The following is a 27,441-nucleotide window of genomic DNA, read 5'->3' as shown; positions in this document are numbered from 1 at the left end:
ATACAGGGTGAACATGAATAAAACCGAGAAACTGCAGGTACGGACTCCTGACTGTAAATGGAGGAGGAAAGGTCCCATGAACATTTGTCCGGAAATTGACGATGTGTGTGCAATAGCAAATCGACCCGGAACTCAGTACAGAGCTGCATCGCATCTCATGTCACAAATGATGTTCAAAGTGGGCTCCATAGCATGTAATGCACGCGTTCACACGTCGCATCATTGACTGCCGCACTCTTTCGGTTACACCATGTTGGCGGGCCACTTGCCTGGAGCTTGTATTAGGGTTCGTCTCAGTATACTATGGAACCCTGTCCTCCAAATCTGGCGTAAGCACAGCGCACAGTCCGCCGCCTTCCTGAAAGTTCGCCTGTCTGAAAAGACCCATGATCACATAAGCGTCCAAGAAGGCCGTGAAATTAGGTTGACTCTTACATGGAAGATAACAGCAAATGGCCACTTTTTACAATGCTATTTATTTATTTCAATAGCGTCATTACCGGTTTCGAACCGACGACAGGTTCATCTCCAGACGGGTGGTTCAAGTTAAGATACATTTTACATTAACTTTCGCCTTCTGTTTTCCCACCTGATCAAATTTCCTTGGGGTGGTGGTGCCGATAAAAAATCCGTGCCAATACGTTCCAGTGGAGACTGCTTGTGATCTTCCAGCAGCGAAAACTGTATGTTGCACTTTTTTATGTATATGAATGCTCATAATACAAAGCACCACTCACACACTAAATTTCACCACATGGAGGTATACATACAAAGATCGTTGGTTCAAATGGTTCAAATGGCTCTGAGCACTATGGGACTTAACATCTGAGGTCATCAGTTCCCTAGAACTCAGAACTACTTAAACCTAACTAACCTAAGGACATCACACACATCCATGCCCGAGGCAGGATTCGAATCTGCGACCGCAGCAGTCGCGCGGTTCCGGACTACATCGCCTAGAACCGCATGGCCACCGCGGCCAGCAAAGATGGTTGTAATATCGCAATCTTTGTATACATACCTCCATGTGATGAACCTTTTTAGTGTGTGAGTGGTGCTTTACATAATGTGCACACATACACAAAAAAAGTGCATCACATAGTTTTCGCTGCTGCAAGATCACAAGCAACGTAATGGCACGGATTTTTCATCGGCACCACCACCCCAAGGAAATTTGATCAGTTGGGAAAACGAAAGGCGAATGTTAATTTAAAATGTATCTTAACGTGAACTAGCCGTCTGGAGATTAACCTGTCGGTTCGAAACCGGTAACGGCACTATTTAAATAAATAAATAGCATTGTAAAAAGTGGCTGGTTGCTGTTGTCTTCTATGTACGAGTCAACATATATTTTGCACACATCCACGGGCTCAGAATGTCAGTTTTCGACAAAATAGCGTAGGGCTTGAAATGTTGTATGATGTGGATGATGTCTGTGAGGGTACTTGTTTTGGTATAGCCGTGGTGCCTCTCGGCTGTTTCCATCTGCTTGGCACCACACAGACATCATCTCAGCTTTTTTTCGACATAAATACTGCACAATTATGCTCCTCACAGTACACTGCGTCAATCATACAGTCAGAGGAACTGTCATTCGTCAGCGGCATCTACCGTGGCAACGAAGTATTTCCGAAAACATGTTCATGGGACTTTCTTCTTCCATTTCCAGTCAGGAATCAGTCCCTGCAGCTTTTCTGTTTTATTAAGGTTCATCCTGTCACATACATATTAAATGAGTGATCATCAGTAACCTGGTTTACATTGAATGGAACTGTGTAAACCAAAGTATAATCAATATTCTAGCCAGGATTTATTTTACAGGAAGGGTCCAACTTAAAAAAGCTATTTAATTAAAAAAGCATTTCTTAAGAAAATTCCAAACCTTAAAATTAATTATTCTTATAAATATTTTTACAAAAATCACAAGAAGCGATCAGAAAAATCATAAAAATATCAGAAGCTAAATCAGTTAGCATTTACCCTCTTACCAAGGGGCATCTATTTCAACAGTCTCAGAAACCACATAAACAACAGCTACTATACATCGGCCGACCAACAGGCAGGCACGACCGAGATCCATGCGGCCTCACCTCACGCTTCCACAAGGCGTTCACTAAACACACAGCCAGTCATGCCTGCAAACAGAGCGCGTCACAGTAGGAACATACAACTTTCTAAAACAGAGAAAATCAATCAGTAGCTCTTTGAAAAGTACTGCCTATGACAGAAGCACATTATCAAAAACACTTTACAAAACGTGAGGCAAGGTGCTGCATAATTTTCACCTTGCAATTTAAAAGCATGATCATAAAAAAAGGTATTCAGTGCACCGATAAGAAAGGCTGCACAGTTAGATTAGCCAACGGCAATTCTTTGCCTTTTTTAAAAACTTGACCACCAATTTTTCTAAAGGCAAACGTCTTGCCCTTTTATCATGCCATTAGTTAGAAAAATCAACACAGTTATTCAGTACCCCTATGAGAAGTCCAAATGGTTCAAATGGCTCTGAGCACTATGCGACTTAACTTCAGAGGTCATCAGTCGCCTAGAACTTAGAACTAATTAAACCGAACTAACCTAAGGACATCACGCACATCCATGCCCGAGGCAGGATTCGAACCTGCGACCGTGGCGGTCGCTCGGCTCCAGACTGCAGCGCCTAGAACCGCACGGCCACTCCGGCCGGCGATGAGAAGTGCTGCATCATTAATTTGCTAAGAGAATGACGCTAGTGAACGGACGTAGTAAGGGAATCACCTTAGAATAATATACAAGCCGCAATGATTTCTAACCCTTGTTCAGCACATTGTTAGCTTTAGGCAAGGACAGAGCGACGTCTGCACCCTTTAGCTCGACGTACAACCACCACACGTAATCAGCGATCAGATAACACAATTTCAAGGATTGCGGAGAACAAGATAGCAGAAACATAATCTAAGTTTTTTGCAATGGTGTCCTCGTTTGTAGCAGCACTCTCCACTACGCGCAATGCGCTGGCCCTTTGCTTTCCCCGCCAGCGCTCGACACGCCCTCTCGTCCCGGAACCAAGAACTCAACGCTGCGTAGAGTCGCCGACACACAGACCGTGCTTTCCAACGTCGACGTTGAATGTGCCGATTTCAACGTGCTGCTGAAGCCTTAGAAACAATGTGACTTGTGCACACGGTACGTGCCTCAACGTGGCATATGCGATCGCAGCGTTCCCCAGTGGCAGTTGTCGGATGTAACTGGGCCAAAAATCACAGTGTTTACGAAATTGACGTACGTAAAATTCCTACGTTTGTTTTTTTAAAATGCACGTTTCCTCCAGTGCCCTTATGGTACTCATGTTGTCCTGTCTGTAGTATACATAAAATGTTCATTATTATTATTATTATTTATTTTATGGCCTTCATTGGACCACTGTAGTCAAAAATACAAAGTTCTAAACAAGTTGTTACAAATGGATACAATTTGGTTCGACAATAACTTAATATATTTAGGTAATATAATTATTAGAGGCTATTCTTATATGAAAGGTGTTTTGCTCTTCTGTCTGCCCAATATTTCTTCATTCTTTCAGATATTTTCTTTCTTTCTTCATCTGAGACAACTCTTCCTGTACTCCTTTTATTGATTTTCATTTGTAGTCTGGTTTGCGGGTCTTGCAGTATTCTGGTTTTCTCTGTCTTGTTTTTTAGGTCATCTACTGTAATTTGAAGTTCTTTTATATCTTCCTTAATTTCTGTGATCCATTTAATGTCGCTCTTGCTATTCCACAATTTTTGTATTATTTTTTTACTAATTCTGTTTTCTGGAGTTCTCATCACATGTCCAAAGAATGAGATGCGTTTCTTCCTGATTGTGCTCATGACTGGCTCTATTTTCTTATATACTGTTTCATTTGATGCTATTCTCCAATGTCCATTTATTTTATACTGTTTATTTATACATGTCCTAATTATTCTTCTTTCTATTTTTAGTATTCTGTCAATTTCTGCTGTATTAGTTGTTTTGAAGATAGTTTCAGCTGCATACGTTACTTCTGGTTGTGTAACTGTTTTATAGTGTTTTAATTTTGCATCTATAGATAGGCTTTTTTTGTTGTATGTAGTTTTGGTAATGTAATTTGCATAGTTCAGTTTTTTTATTCTATTTTGCCATGATGGCTTCTCATTTAGATTGTATGTTATTATTTCGCCTAAATACTTAAATTTATCAACAATTTTGATTTCCTGTTCTCCTATTGTAATTTTGTTTGCAAGTGGTGGATCAGTTAGCATAATCTCCGTTTTTTCAAATAATATTCTAAGGCCTACTTTCTCTGCTATTTCTTGTAGTGATTTCACTTGTTGCCTGGCTTCTTCAACGGTGTTGGCTAGGAGAGCAAGATCATCAGCGAATCCCAAGCAGTTTAAGCTAATATCATCTTTTGCACTTCCAATTCTTATCCTCTTTAGATTGTCCTTGTACCATTCTCTCATTATGTATTCCAGTGCACAGTTGAAAAGTAATGGTGATAGGCAGTCACCTTGTCTTAAGCCTATTTTTATGAGGAATGGTTCCGAAATTTCTCCTCTAAACTTCACTTTTGATTTGGTGTTGGTTAGAGTGAGTTGTATTATTTTAATTAATTTTGGATGGAGTCCTAGATTTCTTAAAATTTTTAATACTGAAGGTCTGTGGAGACAGTCATATGCCTTCTTAAAATCTTCAAATGTTATTGCCAGGGGTTTGTTCCGTTTCTTGTAGTATGCCATAATCAATTTTAAACTAATTATCTGCTCTGCACAGCTTCTCCATGGTCTGAAACCTCCCTGATATTCCCCTAACTCCTGTTCTAATTGCTCCTTGATTCTTTCATATAGGATCTTGGATAGAATTTTATATGTGCAATCTAGGAGAGAGATTCCTCTGTAGTTATTGGGTTGCTCTTATCTCCCTTTTTGTGTAGTGGGTGGATGATAGCTGTGGTCCAATGTTCGGGAAATTGTTCTGTTACCCAAATTTTTGTTAGAGCCATGTGTAAGGAAGTCTGGACTGTGTCACTTGCATATTTCCACATTTCAACAAAAACCTGATCTTCTCCACATGCCTTATAATTTTTTTGTTCTTTAAGAATTTCTTCTACTTCTTGGAAAGTTGGAGGGTCTAGTTTGTTAGGTTTGGTTTTTATTGGGGTATTTATGTTGATTTGTAAGGGTTCTTTGGGTTCCTCGCAATTCAGAAGTTTGTAAAATGCTTTTGCCATGATTTCTGCATTTTCCTTGTTACTGTGTGTCATTCTTCCATCTTCATCTTTCAGTATTAGTGTAGGGGCCTCATATTGTTGTAGTTGTTTCCCAAAGATTTTGTAGTAGTTCCTGGAGTTGGTTTTATGATAATTACCTTCTATAGACTTTATAATATCTTTATGAAATCCTCTCTTGATTCTTCTAATATTTTGAGTGAATTTTCTTCTTTCATTTTTTAGGTTGATGGCATTTTCTTCAGTTTTATGTGTTGAAACTTTAACCATGCTTGGTGTCTATCTTCATGGAGTTTGTCACATTCTGATGTCCACCATGCGTGTTTCCTTCGTGGGTTCAAGGGAGCTAGATTCTCTGCTTCTTTTTTAAGATTAGGCACTAGTTGTTCTAGATCATCTGTTAATTTGATGGTTTGTGTTATTTGTTGGTACTTATTATTTTTAATTAGCTGATGTGGGTCAAACCTCCTTTTTATTTTATTAGTTTTTCCGGTCCTCTTCTTTAACGGTGTGAATTTGATTTTAATTTTAACCATATAATGGTCTGAGCCTGTGTCTACTCCTCTCAGTACTTTAACATTGTGGATCTCCTTATGAAAATTTTTGTCCACACAGACATGGTCTAGCTGCCACTAGCCCTTCCTCCAGTCTGGATGTTTCCATGTTTTAAGTTTACTTGGCTTCCTCTTAAAGTATGTTGATTTAGATATACGGTTGTGTTCTCTGCAGAGTTCTACAAGTCTTTGACCGTTTTTGTTTGTAAATTTATGTGGACTCAATTTTCCAATTATATCTTTATATTTCCTTTCTTTTCCCAACTGAGCATTGAAATCTCCCAATAAGATTTTTACATTCTTTTTATTTACTCTGTTCACAGTTTGTTCTAGAAGGTCCCAAAATTTATCTACCTCTTCCTTTGTTTTTGTTAGACAATTTTTTTTCATTTGTTGGGGCATGAGCATTTATTATTGTATAAGTTTTATTCATTGTTTTAAAGCTTAGAGTCGCAATTCTTGGTGATACTGCTTGGAAATCCGTTACTGAATCTATTATTTTTATGTTTACTAAAACCCTGTTCCAAACTGGGGACATTGTTTCATTGCCCTCGGTCCTGGTTTCCCATTATAAATTCTGTATCCTTGTGATTCGAACAGGTCCTCTGTGGTGTTTCTCATTTCTTGGATCCCTGTTATTAAAATGTTTTGTTTATTTAGTTCATCTGTAAGCTCCTTGAGTTTTCCGGTCTGAAGTAGTGAGTTTATGTTGTGTGTTGCTATATAATTTATTTGCTCATGTTTAATCTTCTTTTTGTGTTTTAGTGTGCATTTGGATGGTTGCAAACGCTCCGATTCGTTGCTATCTTCTAGTTGACTACCCACCGAATCCGATGTAGCCTTTTCCTGCCTTTTTGAGCAGGACGGTGGAAATTTTTTCCTAAAAGACCTTTCCATTTTTGACTGTCGAAGGTTGTCAACCTTAGTTGGAGCAAGATCCGATTTACAACTCCGGTTGTTAACCGCAGAGGGTGTGTTTGGTCTGCGAGAGCTATTTTATTTCACTCAAGTCCGCCAGTAAACCGGTGAGGACTTCCCTATCCGCCACCTGGGACGCGCCACGTAGGAGTATCACCTCTCCTCCTACTATGACAGCATAGTAGGTTCGTGGCATAAAATGTTCAATTAAGTTATAAAGCAAAAAGGAAAGTACCGTATCCAGCCATAAGAACAAAGGCTTATAAAAGTTCATATTAACAGAATATTCCGTCGGTTCTTGGTAGAACAACATTATAATAATAAATGAAAAGCACCAGTTTGCTTTTGTTCTACAATATTATTTTTATTGCTAACCGTTTTCGGCTTACAAGGCCATCTTCAGGCATTTACTGAGTATTATCACTAAAGAAGTTAAATGTTAGCAGACAACATTGGAAGAGAAGTAACACATCTAGAGTGAACTAGAAACATACGGTGAGTAACATCTTTGCAATGAAATAGTAAAAACTGAACAGTACATAAATAACATTGGAGTTGACAGGAAAACCTTTAGCACAAAATAAGAATAGCATGCCTACAAAACAGTTTCTATTGATAAACAAAACTATTGAAATAAGATAAAATTAGTACTAGGCAAGGCTGCATCAAGAGGTATGAAACATGGAGAGCAATACACAACCAATTAAAAAAGAAGAGACAGTTGTCAATGTAAATACAGAATACACGAGGAACTTAAGCCATATCAATACAATAAACAGAAATTAATAAATGCAGGAAAATTGAGGTGTTTGAGGGAACCTACAGTTTGAGAGTGTGGTGGTACTGCATTTTAACATTAACATTATAATCAAAGCAGTGGCTGTATACCAGTTTACTTTAAATAAATGAGCAAAGTAAAATATGAACAGTATTTGATGAGACAACTACAAGGGGAGTTAAACATGGACAGTAATACAAGTACAAGTTAAAAGCAAACCCTTAACTATTGAAACTACAGCATATGTGGAATACAAAGACAACTGCAACAAATAAAACAACTTAATGACTACAGGAAAATGGGAATATGTAGGAAGAGAGAGTGTGGGAAGTAATGAAGAACAAAGATGATCATATGAAGTTTAGGAGAGGGGTAGTGTTGAGTTGTGTCTGGTCATTTAGGATGAGATCTGGACTGTGAGCAAGATGTGGGGAGGAGCATATTTAAAACCTTTTTCAAGCACTTTTTGTTCCTTCCCTCCTCCCCACCCTGCATCAGAAAAACAACTGGATGTTATGAAAGTTGATATTGAACATGCCTTAACGAAAGACACCACTGCAAAATATATAGTTGCCAATGCACTAAAGAACGAAACCAAATTCGTGTGTAACATCCCACGGTCTATTGACTTTCACACCCTCAAGTCCTTAAAACAGAAATTACAACACCAAGGTGTCGTTGTTACAAAATCTGATAAAGGCAACAGTATAGTGCTTTTGAACAAATGTGATTATGTGGATAGAGTTAATGATTTTCTGAATACCACAGGCTTCCAAGTCCTTCCTAATGACCCTACTAAATTGTTCAAAGAGGATGTTAAATATGCAATCATTTCATGCAAAAGCATATTCTCTGAATTTGAAGTAAAACTGTTAACTAATATGAACCCAGTGCCTCCTAGAATGTACGGCCTTCCTAAACTGCATAAACAAGATATTCCTATTCGTCCAGTTGTATCATCATTCACTGCTCCATCTTACAAACTAGCCAGTAAACTTGATGTCCTAATTAAGAGCAAGACTAAATTTAAACCAAAGCATGGTATTTCAAACTCTGTGGACCTAATAAACAAGTTAAAAGGTATATCTGTCTCACACAGTGATAAATTAGTATCCTTTGATGTCAGCAGTTTGTTTTCTAACATACCAGTAGCAGAATGTATTGACATTCTGACAGAGCTGATGCACTAGTCTAATGTCAATCCTGTGGAATTGAATGACTTGAGAGTGGCCACACTGGCCTGCCTTGCACAGAACTATTTCCAGTTCCAAGGCACTCTTTATAAACAATTAGATGGCTTAGCTATGGGTTCCCCTCTTAGTCCACTGTTGGCTGAAATATTTATGGACCATTTTGAACAAAATTTTCTAAAAACAGAACTTTTGAGTGCAAACATCAAATACTGGTTTAGATATGTAGATGATGTCTTGTGTATGTGGACTGGTACTACAAGACAACTCAACACATTCTTGAAAAACCTAAATGGTCAACATAAAAATATCCAGTTCACTATGGAAATTGGCAACAAATCCATAAACTTCTTAGATCTCACCATTGACATCAGTACACACACACATTGTTTCAAAATTTACAGAAAAACAACTACTACAGACACAGTAATACCTTCTTGCTCACAACACCCCATAGCTCACAAACATGCAGCTTTCCACTCAATGGTACACCGTCTCATATCCATCCCCATGTCCAGAGATGATTTTAAAGCAGAGTTAGATACAATAAAATTTATTGCCTCAGCCAATGGCTACAATCCAGTTCTTATTGACCACATCTTGCACAGGAAACAAAAACGGAAAATTATACCCCTCCTCTATGCCCCACCTGCTTCCCCATCCACTGTCTGCAATAAATGGTGTACTATACCATTTCTAGGTCAGGTATCACAGACTATAGCCAAAGCACTGAAATCCTGCAAGTATAGGGTTTCCTACTATGTCAGGAACACTACAGCCCAGTGTGTTTTTAATAGCAATAGATCCAGTTATTAGCCAACAGTGGGGTATACAAAATCACCTGTTCTGATTGTGATAAATTTTACATTGGTCAGTCAGGCAGAGACATATCAACTAGGCTAGCTGAACATGAACGCAGCTGGAGGTTGCAGAATTCAGACTCTACATTTGCTGAGCATGTATTGAGTGAGGGTCACAACTACCAGCCAGTGTCCCATGTACTTCACTTAGCAAACAAAGGCCATAAACTCAACCTGCTGGAAACCCTGGAAATTAACAAACATCTTGCTCACAGTCCAGATCTCATCCTAAATGACCAGACACAACTCAACACTTCCCCTCCCTTAAGCTTCATATAATCATCTTTGTTCTTCATTACTTCCCACACTCTCTCTTCCTACATATTCCCATTTTCCTGTAGTCATTAAGTTGTTTTATTTGTTGCAGTTGTCTTTGTATTCCACATATGCTGTAGTTTCAACAGTTAAGGGTTTGCTTTTAACTTGCACTTGTATTACTGTCCATGTTTAACTCCCCTTGTAGTTGTCTCATCAAATACTGGTCATATTTTACTTTGCTCATTTATTTAAAGTAAACTGGTATACAGCCACTGCTTTGATTATAATGTTAATGTTAAAATGCAGTACCACCACACTCTCAAACTGTAGGTTCCCTCAAACACCTCAATTTTCCTGCATTTATTAATTTCTGTTTATTGTATTGATATGGCTTAAGTTCCTCGTGTATTCTGTATTTACATTGACAACTGTCTCTTCTTTTTTAATTGGTTGTGTATTACTCTCCATGTTTCATACCTCTTGATGCAGCCTTGCCTAGTACTAATTTTATCTTATTTCAATAGTTTTGTTTATCAATAGAAACTGTTATGTAGGCATGCTATTCTTATTTTGTGCTAAAGGTTTTCCTGTCAACTCCATTGTTATTTATGTACTGTTCAGTTTTTACTATTTCATTGCAAAGATGTTACTCACCGTATGTTTCTAGTTCACTCTAGATGTGTTACTTCTCTTCCAATGTTGTCTGCTAACATTTAACTTCTTTGGTGATAATACTCAGTAAATGCCTGAAGATGGCCTTGTAAGCCGAAAACCGGTTAGCAATAAAAATAATATTGTAGAACAAAAGCAAACTGGTGCTTTTCATTTATTATTATAAAAGTTCCATTACAAATAGTGCGAAATAAGTTTACAATAGATGTCGGCATACGACAAAAATTATTTCATCATTCTCATTTTTTAGTAAAACCCTAAGGTCATTCTTATTGACCACTGTTCCTATTCAGTAGCAGAATCTTCATGGCATTTGAAATACAAAACTTAAAACAACAAAGTGCAAAATATGTTACCGCAAGAAGTGCAAGCTGTCTTGTAGATTAAGCCAATCGAACAAATTCACTCCTCAAAAAGAGCGCACTCATATTTACGTAACATCGAATATAATAGAATATAGTTTTAAAAATCAATAATAAAGTATAAAAACCTATTAGAAAACGCGAATTTTAGTAAAATGTGTTTGGAACCAGTGAGGCACAAACCAGCAACACATTACATACTATGCTACAACTCTACAACGCTGCTCATTACCAAGCACCAAGCGTGAATGGCTTAAGACAATATTTAGAATGTTACCCTTTCCTGAAAGTTCTAATCGTAGATATATTATTAAATGACATTTAATTATAATAAATTGTGCCAAGAACAATGCGTTTTCGATGGATCCTCACTGTGCCGTTTCCTCGAAACGCCAGACTTCCATAAGACGCAAGTCACAATAATTCTTTAACTCACAATATAACATTTTCAGTCATTTTGTTGCAACATAGTACACAATTAACAACTGGTTTTCGAGATAGCCTCAATTTGATGGTTATTAGAAACGGAATATATACATATCGGTTTCAGCTGAAAGCCAATACGGCGTCTCGCCGCTCTGTACCGGAGACAGATAGGAGAAATAAAGAAAGAAGACTGTATTTGAAATCCCGGAGACATCGAGGTCATTAGAGACGGAGCAAGAAGTCGGATTTTGTCAAGGGCGGCGAAGAAAATCGGCCGTGCCCTTTCAAAGGAACCATTCTGGAATTTTCCTGGAGTGATTTAGGGAAATCATGGAAATTGTAAATCTGGATGGCTGTACACGGGTTTGAACCGTCTTCTCCCGAATGAGAGTCCAGTGTGCTAACCACTGCACTACCCGCTCGGTGAGAGAGAGAGAGAGAGAGAGAGAGAGAGAGAGATGTTGTGTGTGTGTGTGTGTGTGTGTGTGTGTGTGTGTGTGTGTGACGTCCTTCCATCCCATTAGTCTACGTACAAACGCACGTTCAGAATATCTGACCTGTTAGATATTGCTCTGCACATTCGAAAAAACTCCCCATGACGCCAGAAACTTGGTACTCTCAACGTTCGAATGCACGGTCCGTGTGCCAACAGCTTAAAGACAAACTCCGTGCGCAAGTATCGTTATGGAGCTATCAAATACAATGAGCAAACGCACTTTGTTTTTGTGGTTATAGAGGAAGAACGAACCACACATTTCATCTTTGACTTGAAAACAACACAAAAACCCAGCACTTGAACGTATCGTTACGGAGGTATCAGATTCAATGAGCAAACGCAGTTTGTTTTTGTGCTCGTATACTGTAGAAAGAACGAACCATACATTTCATCTTTTATTTGCAAAACAAAACAAAAAACAAAAAAACGAAAAAAAATAGCCCAGCATTTGAACGCTAATAAAGATAAAGACAGGAATCCGACAATGGTGCAGACTGAGTGGGGGAGCAAAAACTGACAAAAAAAGAATAACCGGAAGAGTTATTCTAGTTTTTGTGTTCCTGTCTTCTATCACCGAGGAGAGGCCTATCCCTCGACTCGAAACGCACGCTGTTGTCATAGTGTCATTTCGTCCAAGCTGTTAACATAGCTCGGTAACATAGTTTGTGTGGCAACAGTGTTCTTGGTTCACACAGTTGCCGCATACACAACTTACTTAAGTTCAACAATGTACTTCTTGCTGCTAATTGGTTACAGTATGGTAGGATCTCAAAGACGGACGAGCGGGTACTGACTGCTGAAGCAAACATGCCGTTTGACTGAAGGCTTACAGTTTTTGTCGAGGTCTGTTGGCTGAGGCTGCAGCGTAACTCGAAGGTGGAGGAAGCAAGCAAAATACGTGTTGGCTGAGGCTGCAGCGTAACTCGAAGGTGGAGGAAGCAAGCAAAATACGAGGAGGGGACTTGTAATTTACTTGCCCCTTCAGTAAGTAATTTTCCTGCTCCGAAGTTTCGGTTGGCATGATCTGCTGAGCAACTATAAACGAATTCGAGGATAATTTCCCCCCCCCCCCCCCCCCTCGCAGTGCCTGCGTGCATAGATAGCTATGCTCTGTTTACCTAACAATAAGTTGAACCATGGTATAACAGTGTGTGCTGTGCCAGTGGTCATCGGCTGCAATTGTCAAGCATCTGGTGTCGTGATATCAGTGGAAGTATGTCTCACTTGCGTATAGGGTATTTTCTGTTAATTTAGCGCTAATGAAACTGACACACGCTAAAGCATCTGTAAAGTTAAGTATCTTTACTAATCACTGAGCTCAACATTTAACCCAGTTAGTTCTTTTATAAAATCACACTGGACAATATTTTCTCTGTGCCTGCCAGTCGTTCCTATATGATCGTGTCGCTCGAATGTGAGTATAGGAGCGCAGAAAAACTGCAGAATGGCAGTTCTAAGGGGACAGAGGAGCGGCACGGTATTGCTTCGCACAAGAGAGGACATCTTCAAAAAAGCGTGTGAGACGTTTAGGACTTTTCGAAATAAGAAACGGAAAACGTGCCAATAATCACGTGAAAAAACAATCGATTGATAAGAAACATCTGGCTCAAAGAGAAAAGACTGCTCAGTGATCCACAGATGCTTACTGCACACATCACATGGCGCAGGACTGTTGCAGAGTGCTGAACTACTGGTGAGGCGCATCCATTGCGCTCAGTACTAAAATGGAGAGACTACTCAAAGGCGTAGAAAACCGTTACGCTGATTGGCGGGTACGTCTTATTGGCGACGGACATTCGTGGTTATTGGCACCGCTTCTGCTTGCGACTTTTGTAGGATCTTTCATTGAACTGCAACGGCATCACGCAGTATCAGTAAACAGCAGTTTCAGTCCGCCTATTTAGTAGGACGATCTGACTGCTTGCCCCAACGTATCATGGCGGCTGTGACGTCCTGCGTTACGGCTTGGATTCATGGAGTACTCCCTCTACTTTAGTACTGATCTCGCTGAACGCACTATACGTGTACTGACCCACAGGATACCCAGGGGCTAGGGTGTAACTCTTACTTACAGGCTCGCCTTCTCCTTTATTTAGAGACGTAATTTTTGTTATTACTCTTTATTTGGTGGAGTCCCAATTCCTTATCTATCTTCGTTAATGGCAAAAGCGACTGAATATCACGTTTCGTATGGAAATACCCTGTAAAATACATTTTAAAGACAGTTACGATTTTCCTGGCTACTGTTGCACTGCCCTTTTTGGAAGAGTCCATTCTTACAAGAGATGTGTACCCAGTGCCTTCATCCTGGCGGCAGGATCTCTGCATAAGAGCGTTCTAGAACCCGTCAAGTAACTTTTACACGTCGCCCAAAACCACCCTGCATCGAGCTTAATGGAAAAATGTTACATCATATTTCTCCGGTACCTGTAATGGTTAAGTGAATAAAAGAGGTGTACACTCGACTACTACAACGACACTCCTTCTTCGGGTTGTTAGCTGAATTTGCACAACGGTTAAACTTGTGATCATGGACTGAAGGTTGTCAGTTAGCTGGCATTTAAAATTAAATTGAAAGATAGTGAGATTATTAAATATACAAATGACTGCATACAGAGGAGCGCTTTGGGATCTGTGGCACCGCTTACATGGCCATGTTACAAGATGTCTTTGCTGCTACAGGACAAGATTTACAGATCAACGAAGGCATGTTGTGTGTTGTGATAAGAAAGGGCGAACGTAAGCATGGAGGCGAAATCTAATGTTTGGTTGTTTACCAATGTTGGACCACATAAGCTTTCATGTTGTTTCCAGTCCGGTACGAAAGAGACAATAATAGATATACAACACAAAAAAATCAGCAGTAGATTCAAAGCTGTCAGGGATATAAAAAATCTATGCCCCATTGATCGAAACCTTTCTTTGGCTATCTAACCCTACTGCAGGAATCAATGAAGGATGACCCCTATGGGTGCAGGATGGCGAAATGTGGGATGTGGTGATGAGCACCATTTGGTCGCCCGGAGGCTGTCTCATTAGTGGTTTATACATTCATCGCCCCTCGTTTTAGGACTGAGTCATCTTCGTGTCAGCGGCGACTGCATCAGCAGGTACACGGTGTTGGGAGCCATAGGGTAACAGGCGTTGCCAGTTTCGCTGCGATGCGCAACACCAGATTACCAAGGCGCACTCGTGGACGTTCAAGGTAACACCCTAGTAAGCTACCAGGAAATGTGCACGGGACGGTGGTGGTCATGCCTTGTTATGTCGCCGCTTCTTCACCAGAGGAGGCCATAGACAGTGGGGTACACTCACAGATGCAGTTCGGAGGAGGAGCAGGACCTAGTGTGCCTACCCAAAACAAATATAGTTCGACAACATGCCAAACAACATTAGTTTGGCCCCAAGTGAGCAAGTGGTAGAAGGTTCCAAGTCTTCACGTCAGTGGAGGCGGCGGCTCGCAACGGCTAAGTGCAGCAGGGCATACTAGATGTTCTCACGAAGGTGATAGTCATCAGGCGAATGATAGGCGTAGTGTCACAGGTTTCTTTTGATAGGCACAGGCTCATTGCACCTGAACAGCAGAAGGATCAGAAGCCCAAGGATAAGTAGTAATGGAAGCAATGACATTATCCTCTGGTGAAGATGATCGAATGCAGCCTGGTTTTCTGAGCCTATCAACACTCTGCACCATACTTCAGTGCACACACTTTTCGTTTCAGCCTTTCAGCTTGTTACTTCCTGCAGCGTCAGTGTACAAAAAGTCGTTCCTGCATATGATGTATGAGTTGTTACTCAATGATGTATGTTTGACAGAAAGGCATTATGTTCCCTTCTGTTTGACATACTGCAGAATTGGCGACTCAGTCAGCTCGAATTAGGGATTTGTAGCAATGGTCTTCGTTGTGTGCCACGCTGTCTGCAGTATCAGCTTTCCTGTCTGGATGGCATTCTGATGCAAACATTGTGCACAAATCTGCCTTGGCTCAGCACTGATCAAGAAGGGACTTCAAAAACTTTATATTTACCCAGGGTATGTTTCTGGGGTGCAGCAATAAGCTGCCATGTGGTTTCCCATACTAATAAAGTTTTATTTCGATTATTTCTCGAATGTTTCGTTTTGGTTCATATGTCAGCATATGTTTATAAAATAGCACATGAGTTAAGCACTAACGTGAGACGGACTTCTCGCTCCGTAGGATTAACATGCAAGTATTAGATGATTCAAGATGAGTAGTGACAATGGACGTTACACCCCTAGACCTTAAGAAACTAATTTAATTTGTCATTTATCTATGGAAACATTAAATAATGAATCATGGGTGGATTATAATAAGCTTCAAATGGTTGATAATGTACGCTACTGAGCACAAAATGTTGTGGCGACATTAACTGCTGATGTTTCACTGAAAATGACAGATCGGTTCCTGTGATCAGTCTGCATCAGCTGTTATGTCTTTCATAACATGTAAGCAGTTCTTTGTAAAGGTGCTACAGTCTGGAACCGGACGACCGCTACGGTCGCAGGTTCGAATCCTGCCTCGGGCATGGATGTGTGTGATGTCCTTAGGTTAGTTAGGTTTAAGTAGTTCTAAGTTCTAGGGGACTTATGACCACAGCAGTTGAGTCCCATAGTGCTCAGAGCCATTTGAACCATTTTTGAAGTTCTTTGTAAGACATACAGCCAGACCAAAATCTGCATTAACATAGGATAATGTGCACCCTTACTAGCCGTCCATATATTATGAAGCACAATTATTATGCAATTTACAGTAACAGCAAATGCATTACATTTACGGATAAATACGGTACTTATCTTGCAAAGTTGGCCTCAGTGCAAGGGCTGTTTCCTTTGTTCCTGTATAACCTGTTGAAAAGATTATGTCCAGGGATGTTTAAATGACAAATCACTGGAACATTATGTTTGACACATTTCAAATATACGTTGTGGAATTTGCTTGAGCCATACAAAGAACATAATCGATCAGAGAACAACATGTACTTAACTCAGTAGATGGAAAACCCTCTCTGATGCGCTTTGAGCCAAAAATTTGTATAAGTATCATGAACTCAGCTTCCAATAATTTCTGGAACAGGATATAGTTCAAATGACGAGGCTTCCCCAGAAAGTAATGCACCGAATTTTTTCTTCAACAATTCTTTATTGAACATAATGAGAATACACACACGAAAGAATGGTATTTTGTCTAGTCAGCCTAGTTTTCCATGTAATCTCCATCCCGTTCTATGGCCTTCCTCCAGCGAGAAAGAAGGGCATGTATGCCCTGTGGGTACCAACCCTTGTTCTGGTGGCGGAGCCAGTGCTTCACTGTGTGAATCACCTCCTCGTCGTCCTCAAAGTGTCTACCACTGCAACATGCCTGGTGTGAAAGCTGTGGATGGTCTCCCCGACCGTTGCAAATCGTGGAGCTCCGCCGAACCACCTTCTGATGATCTCACCCTCCGTGCCCAGCGATTAACTGTACTTCTGTCGACAGCAGACGCTCCAACGACTTCGCACGAGCGCTTATGAGCATTCCCCACAATTTCTTTCTCCGCAAGTGAGAAATCCAATGACGGCACGTTGCTTGTAACGTACATCACCTACAGACGCCATTTAGAAACTGTCCTGTAGATACGATATCTGTCGGAAGTGACGGAAACTTGGTACACTCACTCAGGAGACTTCAAATAATACGTACGCTACGTTCCGCATTCGTGGCATGGTTTCCGGCTGAGAAAAAAATGCGGTGTATTACTTTCTGGGAAACTCGTAGTATTAAAATGACTGTCTTAGCTGAAATTGCTTTTTGGATTTAATTTAAGTCTTGTCTGAAAATAGGAGAGTAATAGCCTTAGTGTTTAATCAGAAAAACTGAAGATTTTGATGACATGAAAATAATAGCTTTCTGTTATTTTATAAAATCGATTTCACTATCAAAAATAAAATTTAAAAAAATTATAAATGATGTCAGAAATTTTGTTTACATGAAAACAAGCATAACAGTGTTATATTTACTATGAATTACTATTTTTGATCATTTAAGTTGACAGTTGTGATTAGTAATTTTCATCGTACAAGCTCGATATTACGAAATGGATTGATATGAATGATGAAAATATCTCATCAGAAAAACAGTTTCTCTGTTCAGAGATATCTTCAGAAAAGAAATATGTAATGTAAGTAAGAAAATTAACCGAAGACTGGCCACAATTTATATGATATCGAACATTTCGGTTACATGCGAAATTCCGAGGAGTCAATGTTTCTTACAACAGAGAGACGATGTAAAGGTCATTCCCTCTTACAACTGATTAATTTAGGATGTGGTAACAGGACTTCCACTTACATAAAACAATAATCTATAAGATGATTAAAACTTCAAATCTGAATTAAAACTCGAGCTTTCGGAGATAATTAATATCAAAAAATGTCTAATCAAAACACCTTAAGCCACCTAAATTTCCAGTTGTTATGTTATTCGAGCAGCCAGTTTCAGCGCTAATTTACTCCATATTCAGGCTCCCTGGCCGACGTGTAGGAAGAATCCCACTTCTGGCCCAGTCAAAATAGAGGCTAGCATTCAGTGCCTGGTACCCGTAGGTTTCTTCTTGTGACAACGATCCTTTCGATCATCACTTGCCGACTGGACCACCACTATTTTGTTTGGACCAGAGGCGGGATCCTTCCACATGTCGGTCAGGGGGCCTGAAGATGGCGTAATGTAGTGCTGAAACTGGTTGCTCAAATAAAATAACAACTGGAAATTTAGATGGATGAAGGTGTTTAGATTTGACATTTTGTACTGAATAGCCGAGGTCACACAACCATATGTATAAAAATGAAATGAAATGATCGTGTGGCATTGATGCCCAGGAGGCCCCATTCGGGGAAGTTCGGCCAAAGAGTTGCAAGTCTTATTTCAGGTGACGTCGCATTGGGCGACTTGCATGCCAGTGATTATGAGAGGACGATAACACAACACCCAGTCCACGAGTGGAGACACTCTCTAACGTGGCTGGGTATCGAACCCCGGCCCACGGCATGGTAGGCAAACACGTTACCACTCAGCTAAGCAGGCAGACACCCTCTGTAGGAAGATGAACTTACAGATAATCATCACCTTCTTCAGGAGATGACTGACTGTTAGGAGAAAAGTCAGCCTCCCATATAGTGCCATTCAGCCTTGTCTTTGGTTGAGTGAAGCAGATCGGTGTTCCATCTCCAATTGGCAGAGTGACGTCACATGTAGCGCGGGATTCGCATGTGGAAATGCGGGAAATCCACAATGGGCAACCACTGATGGATGGTAGGGGAACTGAGATCACCTACACCTTAAGAATTACATTTTTGTTGCTTTATTTCTTTGAAGACGTTCAAGTGCTCGTCTCCTGGAAGCCCTGGAGGCGACAATCGCGTTGGTACCTGGATATGAACACTTGAACGTCTTCAAATAAATAAAACCCTTTGGTCTCTATTCCCTTTCCACCCCTCAATCGCGACCTGGTGGGGAGCTTTCTGTCTTGCTGTGGATTTGGAGATGATGTCATACAACTAATGGAATTTGGGAGTACCAAGCGACTTCATCTGACCTGTGACAAGCTTGTATGCCGCTATGACAGATACAAGCTTTGCTTCTGGCAGAGTGGCATGTCCTGACGAAGAAGATATTGATTATCTTCGAATGTTCGACCGCGAAAACCTTTCATGTCATCTTTGGGATGATCTAGAGCGATTCTTGTGTAGCCGCTGGAAATGGGAATAACGTCAGGAATGAGAGGCAACAGCTAACATAAGACGTCTATGACAGTGAATTACTTTTCCTCTGAGCTTTTTGAACGAAGTTGCTGTCCTTGATCGGTGAGCCTGCTTAAGCAAGATCATCTGTTGCAGGCCATTGAAGGTGGAGCCGGTGGCCGGGTGCTGTTCAACCAGCTGCTGTCGCTGTTCGGCCTGGGCGGGTCCGACTCTGACGACGAGGAGACTCTACTGCGTAACTGCTCCTGCCGTGAGTACTCGGTCCTCCATACAGAGGACTCTAGGGAGCGGCTCAGCTACTACTGCTTGACTGCAGACTAACCATTCAGGAATCACACAAGTGTGGAGGACTAGTTGCAAGTCTAACCACTTTATTTATCATATGAGGCACTGAGAACCACAAGCGCCCAAAGCATTAAAAAAATGGTTCAAATGGCTCTGAGCACTATGGGACTTAACTTCTGAGGTCATCAGTCCTCTAGAACTTAGAACTACTTAAACCTAACTAACCTAAGGACATCACACACATCCATGCCCGAGGCAGGATTCGAACCTGCGACCGTAGCGGTCGCGCGGTTCCAGACTGCAGCGCCTAGAACCGCTCGGCCACCCCGGCCGGCCCCAAAGCATAGACAAAGTTTTGAGAAAAACAGGTTTTTGGCAAACCACTAGTCTCACAGGTTTGAGTTGTTTTTTACCCATAGTCTCAACATCCTTTATCTATATAAATAAAAACGTAAATGTTGATTTGTTCAACATTAATCTCCGAAATTTCTTAAAAGACTGCCTTGAAATTTTGACACACCATTGGGTGGCTTGCGGAGTATAAATGTAGATGTAGATGTAGATGAATTCGATATGGGTGTGTTTTTAGATGCTTTATTCTTTAATGAATGAGCAAGCCAGGTTAGCCGAGAGCGCTAATGTGCTGCCCCCTGGACTCGCATAGCTGAGCCGGCCCCAGATCGAATATGCCTGGCGGGTTAATGGCTAGGGCCTGCTGTGGCGGCCAGCCTGGATGTGGTTTTTAGGCGGTTTTCCACATTCCAGTAGGTGAATACCGGTATGGTCCCCAAGTCCCACCTCAGTTCCACAACTCGTATACATCTGAAATATGTTCTCACTATTTCATGGTTTACAGTAAATGCAGACAGCTGGGGAACACTGATTCCATCCCAGGGGGTTCAGGGTGGCAACAGGAAGGGCATCCGGCCACCCCTGCAATTAACTATGCCAAATTAGACCATAACTGTGCCGACCCTGTGAAACCTGTGAGACAAAGGCACAAGCAAAAGAAGAAAAAGAATTCTTTAATGAATGAACATTTTCAATAAATATATAAAATACAGGGTGACACAAGAAAAGGGAACATTTCCACAGTCCAATAAAACTAGAAGCGATGAAGGACAGAGATTGTATTCATAGTAATTGAAACCTTACATCTTTGCCATTTACAAAACACTGATGGCAGTTATCATTTTTGAAAATTATGTCCTTTAGATGGTGTCTTCCTGTGTGAATACATTCCTGAAATCTCCTGTTGAGATTCCTCTCAGCTGGGATAGTGTGTATTGCATCCCGAATTCTCTGTGTTAACTCATCCAGGGTTCTTGGTCGAGTCATGTAGAGTTTGCTCTCGAGGTAGCACAACAAGAAAAAATCACAAATGGATAAATCTAGCGATCTATGGGACTAGGGAATGTTACCGAATAGTGAGATCACACGGTTGCCAAACAATCCTCGCACATATGACATTGATTGCCGTGCAGTGTGCGATGTCGCTCTGTCCTGTTGAAACCAGGCTTCTTGAACGTTTGGAATGTTCGTAACATCTCCACGTAACAATCGGAATTGACAATTACTGTGTTTCCCTGTTCATTTGCGAAAAAATGCGGTCCGATAATCCCATGTAATGAAACACCACACTATACTGTCACTTTACTATCGTGTAATGGGCGCTCATGAAAGTCATTAGGATTTGTGTTTGCCCAGTAACGCTAGTTCTATTTATTCACATAACCTGTGAGATGAAAATGTGCCTCATCTGACATCCACAACTTATATTCAGTTGTTCACAGAATCCTAATCGTAATCGGTAATCGTTGTCCTTCACTTGTTGCACCATCTGTAGTTTGTACAGATGACATTTTAAATCAAAATGAAGAATTCTGCGAACACTCTCCCGGGACATTCCAACCACTGCTGCTTGCTTACGAATTGAACGCCGTGGGCTCTGTAAGACAGACTCGCGTATAACATCAACGTTCGCTGGAGAATGCACACTTCTTGGTCGTCCTGTTGGTTTGTTCTTGAGGGCAGAACCAGTCTTTTCAAAGTTATTAATCCAACATTTTATCGCGTATTTCGACGGAACGGCATCATGATGTCCTAAATTATCGAAACTCCTTCTGTGCCGCCACCAAACTATCATTGTTTTCATTTTATGGCTAACACACTGTTATTAAAAATCTCAAAATGTACCTTTCCGATTTACCTCAAATTTTTACACATTAATGTAATAAACGTTTAGACACACACTGACTATGTTCTCATTAATATACAAATTATATATAAAATATACAGTAGAGAAACGTTGTTAGCAAACAGGAAAGTTGTAATAGGTTTATGGTTAGAATACTACTACAGAATCTGAATTTTCAGTAACAATAAACGAGGTCGAGGTCAGAGAGATGGGAGAAAGAGGAGATGGAAGGAGGGGGGGAGAAAATGGGCAGATAGAGGGGACAGAAGGAGAAGGGGAGAAAGGGGGAGACGATGGACACAGAGATGGAGGAGGAGCGGGAGGAGACAGAGAGAGGGGGCATTAGGAGAAGATGGACAGAGAAAGAGGGGAGGAGTCGATGGTCAAAGAGTAGGAGTAGGAGATGGACAAAGAAAGAGGGGAGGGAATGGATAGAGACAGGGGGAGACAAGGAAATTAGGACATACACCCAATTCCCATTCATATTAGAAACGTATTCTCTTTTTTTTTTCTTTTCCATTTAAGGGGGTAGGACGTCAAACGGGATGACTTGGAGTGGGAGAGACACCACAGAAATTTTTAACTTCCACCATCTATACTTTTAAAAATAAATTCATAAAATGATTCAGGATTTACACTTATAGTGGTGGAAGTTCAAAAATATAAGAAAATAATTTATTTTTTACATTTATATTTCACCTTTTTTTCACTTACCATTGGCTGCATTTGTTGCTATAGGTACACTTTTCTTCATAAGTAAGGGAGATTCTTCGATTAATTTTGCACAGCATACGAACCATACTTACAGGTGTATGAAACTCTAGAATTTTTCAAATATATTAAAAACTGTGGTGAAAATTGAGATAATTAACTATAATATTTGAGTTTTTTCTAAACATAAAGTTTAAAATGTAACAGCACATTCCTTTTTTCATAAATTAAATAATTACTAGAGTTTCATACACCTGTATGTATGGTTTGTATGCTGTGGAAAATTCATCGAAGAATCTCTCTTACTTATGTAGAAACGTGTACGTATAGCAACAAACGCAGCCAATAGAAGTGAAAATATTATGAACTTTCACATGTAAAAAAAATTTATTTTGTTATTTTTTTAACTTCCACTGCTATGATTGTGAGTCCTGAATACTTCCTGGTCATGCTGATAAAGTTTAATGAATTTATTCCTTAAAGTATAGACAGTGGAAATTAAAATGTCCTGTGCTGTCTCTCCTGCTCCAAGATGGCCCATTTGACGTCCTACCCCCCTTAAGCAGACTGAGCCACAGCAAAGTGGAAACCAGTACAGCTAGCTGTCTACAAAAAAAAAATAATGAACTCACTTTATGAAATCTTCGTCAATATTTAGGTCCATTGTTATAAATGTTAATCGACAAAATTTTCATATGTAGGGTAGTGGCGATAACGTCTTTTTTACTGTTGTACAGTTTTTAATTAATGTGAAACTAGAATGAGAATGTAATGATGAGACATGCACTACACCCATTCAACTATGAGCTGTCCTCACACTTCATGGTCCTCGTTAATATTGTTTTCATTAAGCACACTCTCTGGCTTGAGCTTCTGATCAAACTATCTGTTCACTTCAGGTTTGAAATATAGTAGTTTTGTTAAATCTATGTGTTTAAAGTTTGATCTTGTAGTTCTGTCAAGTGTTTGTGTTAAAACATAAAACAAAGGTTTGGCAATGCTAATAAAAAAATACAAGAAGCAGACAGGTAAAATAACAGACAATTAAAAAACACGGCGACAGTCTGGTTTCTGTTCACAAGAGATATAAAAATCACACCCAGCGGCAGTATGATTTCTGTTCGCAACACTTCGGAAAACACGCACAACACTTAACACTCACTTGAAACACTGCACTAAAAGGTTGGCACAAAGATGACACACCACAGCCAAGGGCAGATGGGGGGGGGGGGGGGGGAACTGGACAGATGAGGCGAAAAATAAGGGGGGCAGGAGAGGAAAATCGAAGTGGGGGGGGGGGAACCAATGGAGGGAGAGGACTCGTAAGGAGGGGGGGGGAGGCAGGGCAGACACGAGAGGGAGTGGGGAAAGGCAGAGGAGGGGAATGCAAAAGGAATCAGGGGAGAGAAGGGAGGCAGAGAGAGGGTAGGCAGGGAAAAAAACAGGATGGAAAGGGGGGTGGGGAGAGCGATTCCAGGAGAATGACAGAGAAAGGGAGGGGGAAGTGAGGATCAGAGTTGATAGGAGCGATAAATGGAGGGAGAGAGGGCATCATCCGGGAGGTTAGTGGGAAGTATACATACCACTGAATAACGTTGTTTTGAAGGCCTGGTGCTAGTATGGCTACCGTTAGTAAGGTTACCACCAAAGTAATTTTTGCACGAGACAAGAGAAGTATACTTATTTCAAAAGTAATATTTCTTTATGTGGACTGCGGTACGCAAACTTAGAACCTATTTAAGTGTTTCACTGCGCTCATGGGAATATGTGTTACAACCTGTGGATGTGCCTGACATCTAGTGGTAGTAGACTGTACCAGCTATTTAAAAAAATTTGCAGCAATCTGCACCTATCTCTTCTGAGGTCACTGCTGTTGTCAGTTGTGAAAGTTTCTACAGAACATACTACTGTGCTGTGACTTGCTACGTATTAATATACTGATGGGAACGAGCGGAAGTTGCCAAATTTTAAAACCAGCGCATAGCGAGTCGCCTGATACTGATGTTTAGCGTCATCAAGGGTATTTCGAAGCTTGTATAAGGTCAAGCCATAACAGCTCACAAAAGGGCAGTGGGAAAAGTACTTACCACCATAATTTTTTGTACTAAAATATAAAAATTAAATTGTCAAGAATTTAATAAAGTCAGTTGATCACAATCCTAATACGGTCCAAAAGAAATTAACTTCGTTGCGTCGCTAGATGGGGAAAAAATGCGGCCGCGGAAGGATTAATTAAGAGATTCAAAAACGACAGAACTACTAGATTTTACTGATATCTACTTAATTTTTAGGATTTCGTGCCTCAGCCGGTAAAAACGGAACCATTATAGGATCGCTTTGTTTTCCGTTTGTCTGTCTGTTTGTCTCTCCGACTGTTAAAAACCGTTTCTCTCAAAGACGGGTAGATGTCTCAAGTTGAAATTGATGTCACATATTGAGGCCTGCGATTCCTTAGCGGTGGTGAAAACTGATGCATCTAAGTCAACGCATCAAAAGATACGGCCATTTATATCACATATTTTGAAACTCAGAAACTAGCTCATCAAAACCTGTAGTGTACTTCCCGTTGACCTAGAAGCATGAAATTTAGCAGGAATCAGCATTTCACAGTAAAACTAATGAAAAAAATCCGGACATTCTTACTTCGTAATTATTTTATAAGAAAATTTTTTTGTGCTTTGTTATCCGACTATATGTCTCTCCAACTGTCTATTGAGACCCCTTTTCCTCAGGAACGGATAGATGTATCAAGCTGAAATTACATACTAAGGTCTATAGTCCTTTTGTTGTGTAAAAATGTTAAGCTTGTAAGTCAGCGCAGTTAAAAGATACGGGCTTTTGTCATATGTTTTGATATCTGCAATAGAGTGCTGCAACGCTCAGTGTTTGACCGGTCACGGCTCGCCTGTTGACGGGGGGACCGAGCCGCTCGTGTCCGGCTCCATGCGACTCGGCTCGGCCACGTACTCGCCCCATGTCTGTTGTCTGGATTCCGGACACGCGGATAACCGAGCATGACCGGTCACCGCTGACGTCTCACCTCGCCTCGCCCCGGCTCGCTGCACTGTACTCTACTGTACAAACCAAACGCCTCTCTCTCTCTCTCTCTCTCTCTCTCTCTCTCTCACACACACACACACACACACACACACACACACAGTGTATTTATCTCTCTCTCTCTCTCTCTCTCTCTCTCTCTCTTTTAATACAAAAGTAACGTTTCCAAGAACGGGTACGTGACACAGCTAAATTCATAAAGCACCTGGAAAGTAAAATGATATTTCAATACAATCACGGATAGGAGACGAGTCTCATTTCCAAACAAATGATATATTTTTCCTTTCATTTATAGGAAACATTAAATAAGTGCTTTCCCTATAATCTAGAAGACAACCATCTTCATAAAGAAAGCATACAAAGAACATTTAACATTTACAGACGTAGCTTGTTGTATTTTTCAATTGTTTGCAACATAAACAGAATTATAGTTATTGTTGATCAGCAGTAAATCACTAACGCGTTCCGGATTTAATTGGCTGCGGCAATTTGTTAGTAATATTCCGGCTTTACTAAAGCAGCTTTCACTAGATGCGCTTGTTGCTGGGATGCATAAAATACGTCTTGCAACTGCAGCCAAATCTGGCAGATCTGTTTCATGTCTGCTCCATCACTTTAAGATGTCATCATCATCTCCGGGGTGCATTAAAATGTACAGATCTACTTCACCTGCTGCGAATGATCTGTTGTTCCTCCATTCCTTGAAACGATCTCTCTTTGTGGGTGGTGATGACACAGTACTTGAAGGATCTATGATTATAAACAAAAGAGACAAGTAATACAGAACTGATATCGAGATCATCGAAACGTTCCCGTAAGAGACCGATGACCTCGCTGTTTGGTCTCTCCCCCCAAACAACACGACCCCTGTTCCCATAAAAACGAGGTGTTTTACGTTAATGGAATACTGCGTACGTAGCACACATTTGTCGCACATTGCTAAGAATTTCCTGCTTTTCACTTATTTCAAGCATATTAAGATTACGGAAGGACGGCCAAAGAAACGATCTTTGTGAGGTTTCTTGCAGCTGTGTTTCTTTAAATGAGTGGTTCCCGACTGGGAAAACAATAAAGTGGAGCCGTTTATGCACGATACGTACCCAGTAGACGCACTGTTTTCATCTACAATCAACAGAAATGTACTCCATACTTGGCTTTTTAGACCTTGGTTTCTTTAATGTGTAAACATTGGTTTCAATCTTACGTCTTACTACATTGGCTTCCTCGCGCTGCATGATTACAGAGAGAGACACACCACAAATGAGAAGCCCGTACTGGCTGCAGTGTCACACGGATAATAACACGTGTAAATGTGTTTGAAGTCATGTGCTACGTATTCGGTCACGGCTTCTATGCTCGGTCACAAGAACTGGTGCGGGTAGCCTATCCAGGTAGGGTGTGCTCGCCCCACCTCGTATTTTGTGCTCGCTTACTCGGTCATGCAGGACTCTAATCTGCAAACACACTCATTGAAACCTGTGGGATACTTACTGTTTACTTACATCCTGAAATTTGGCAAGAAACAAGGTTGCATTGCAAGTAAGGGGGAAAAATCAGGAAGTTCTTAATTTTCGGATATATCACACAAAAAATTTTCTTTTGTCACTTGTAATTCGACTTGAAACTTAAAATTAAAACATTCCCGGGACTGATATCTTGCCACTATCAATGTCAATAGCAAGCAATCGCCA

The 27,441-nt window shown here is 40.5% G+C and overlaps 1 protein-coding gene across 1 annotated transcript in view; it reads left to right on the top strand.

Annotated features, from left to right (window-relative positions):
- LOC126187890 (trypsin-1-like) overlaps positions 1-27,441 on the top strand; it is a 121,868-nt gene that overhangs the window by 51,830 nt on the left and 42,597 nt on the right. The window contains exon 2 of the mRNA XM_049929238.1: positions 19,636-19,750. Within this exon, the coding sequence (XP_049785195.1) occupies positions 19,636-19,750 (115 nt within the window). The remainder of the gene's footprint in view (positions 1-19,635; positions 19,751-27,441) is intronic.

This window comes from Schistocerca cancellata, chromosome 5 (genome assembly GCF_023864275.1).
Source record: "Schistocerca cancellata isolate TAMUIC-IGC-003103 chromosome 5, iqSchCanc2.1, whole genome shotgun sequence".
In the NCBI taxonomy this organism is placed as follows: Eukaryota; Metazoa; Arthropoda; class Insecta; order Orthoptera; family Acrididae; genus Schistocerca; species Schistocerca cancellata.
This window is presented reverse-complemented; position numbering and strand designations above follow the sequence as displayed.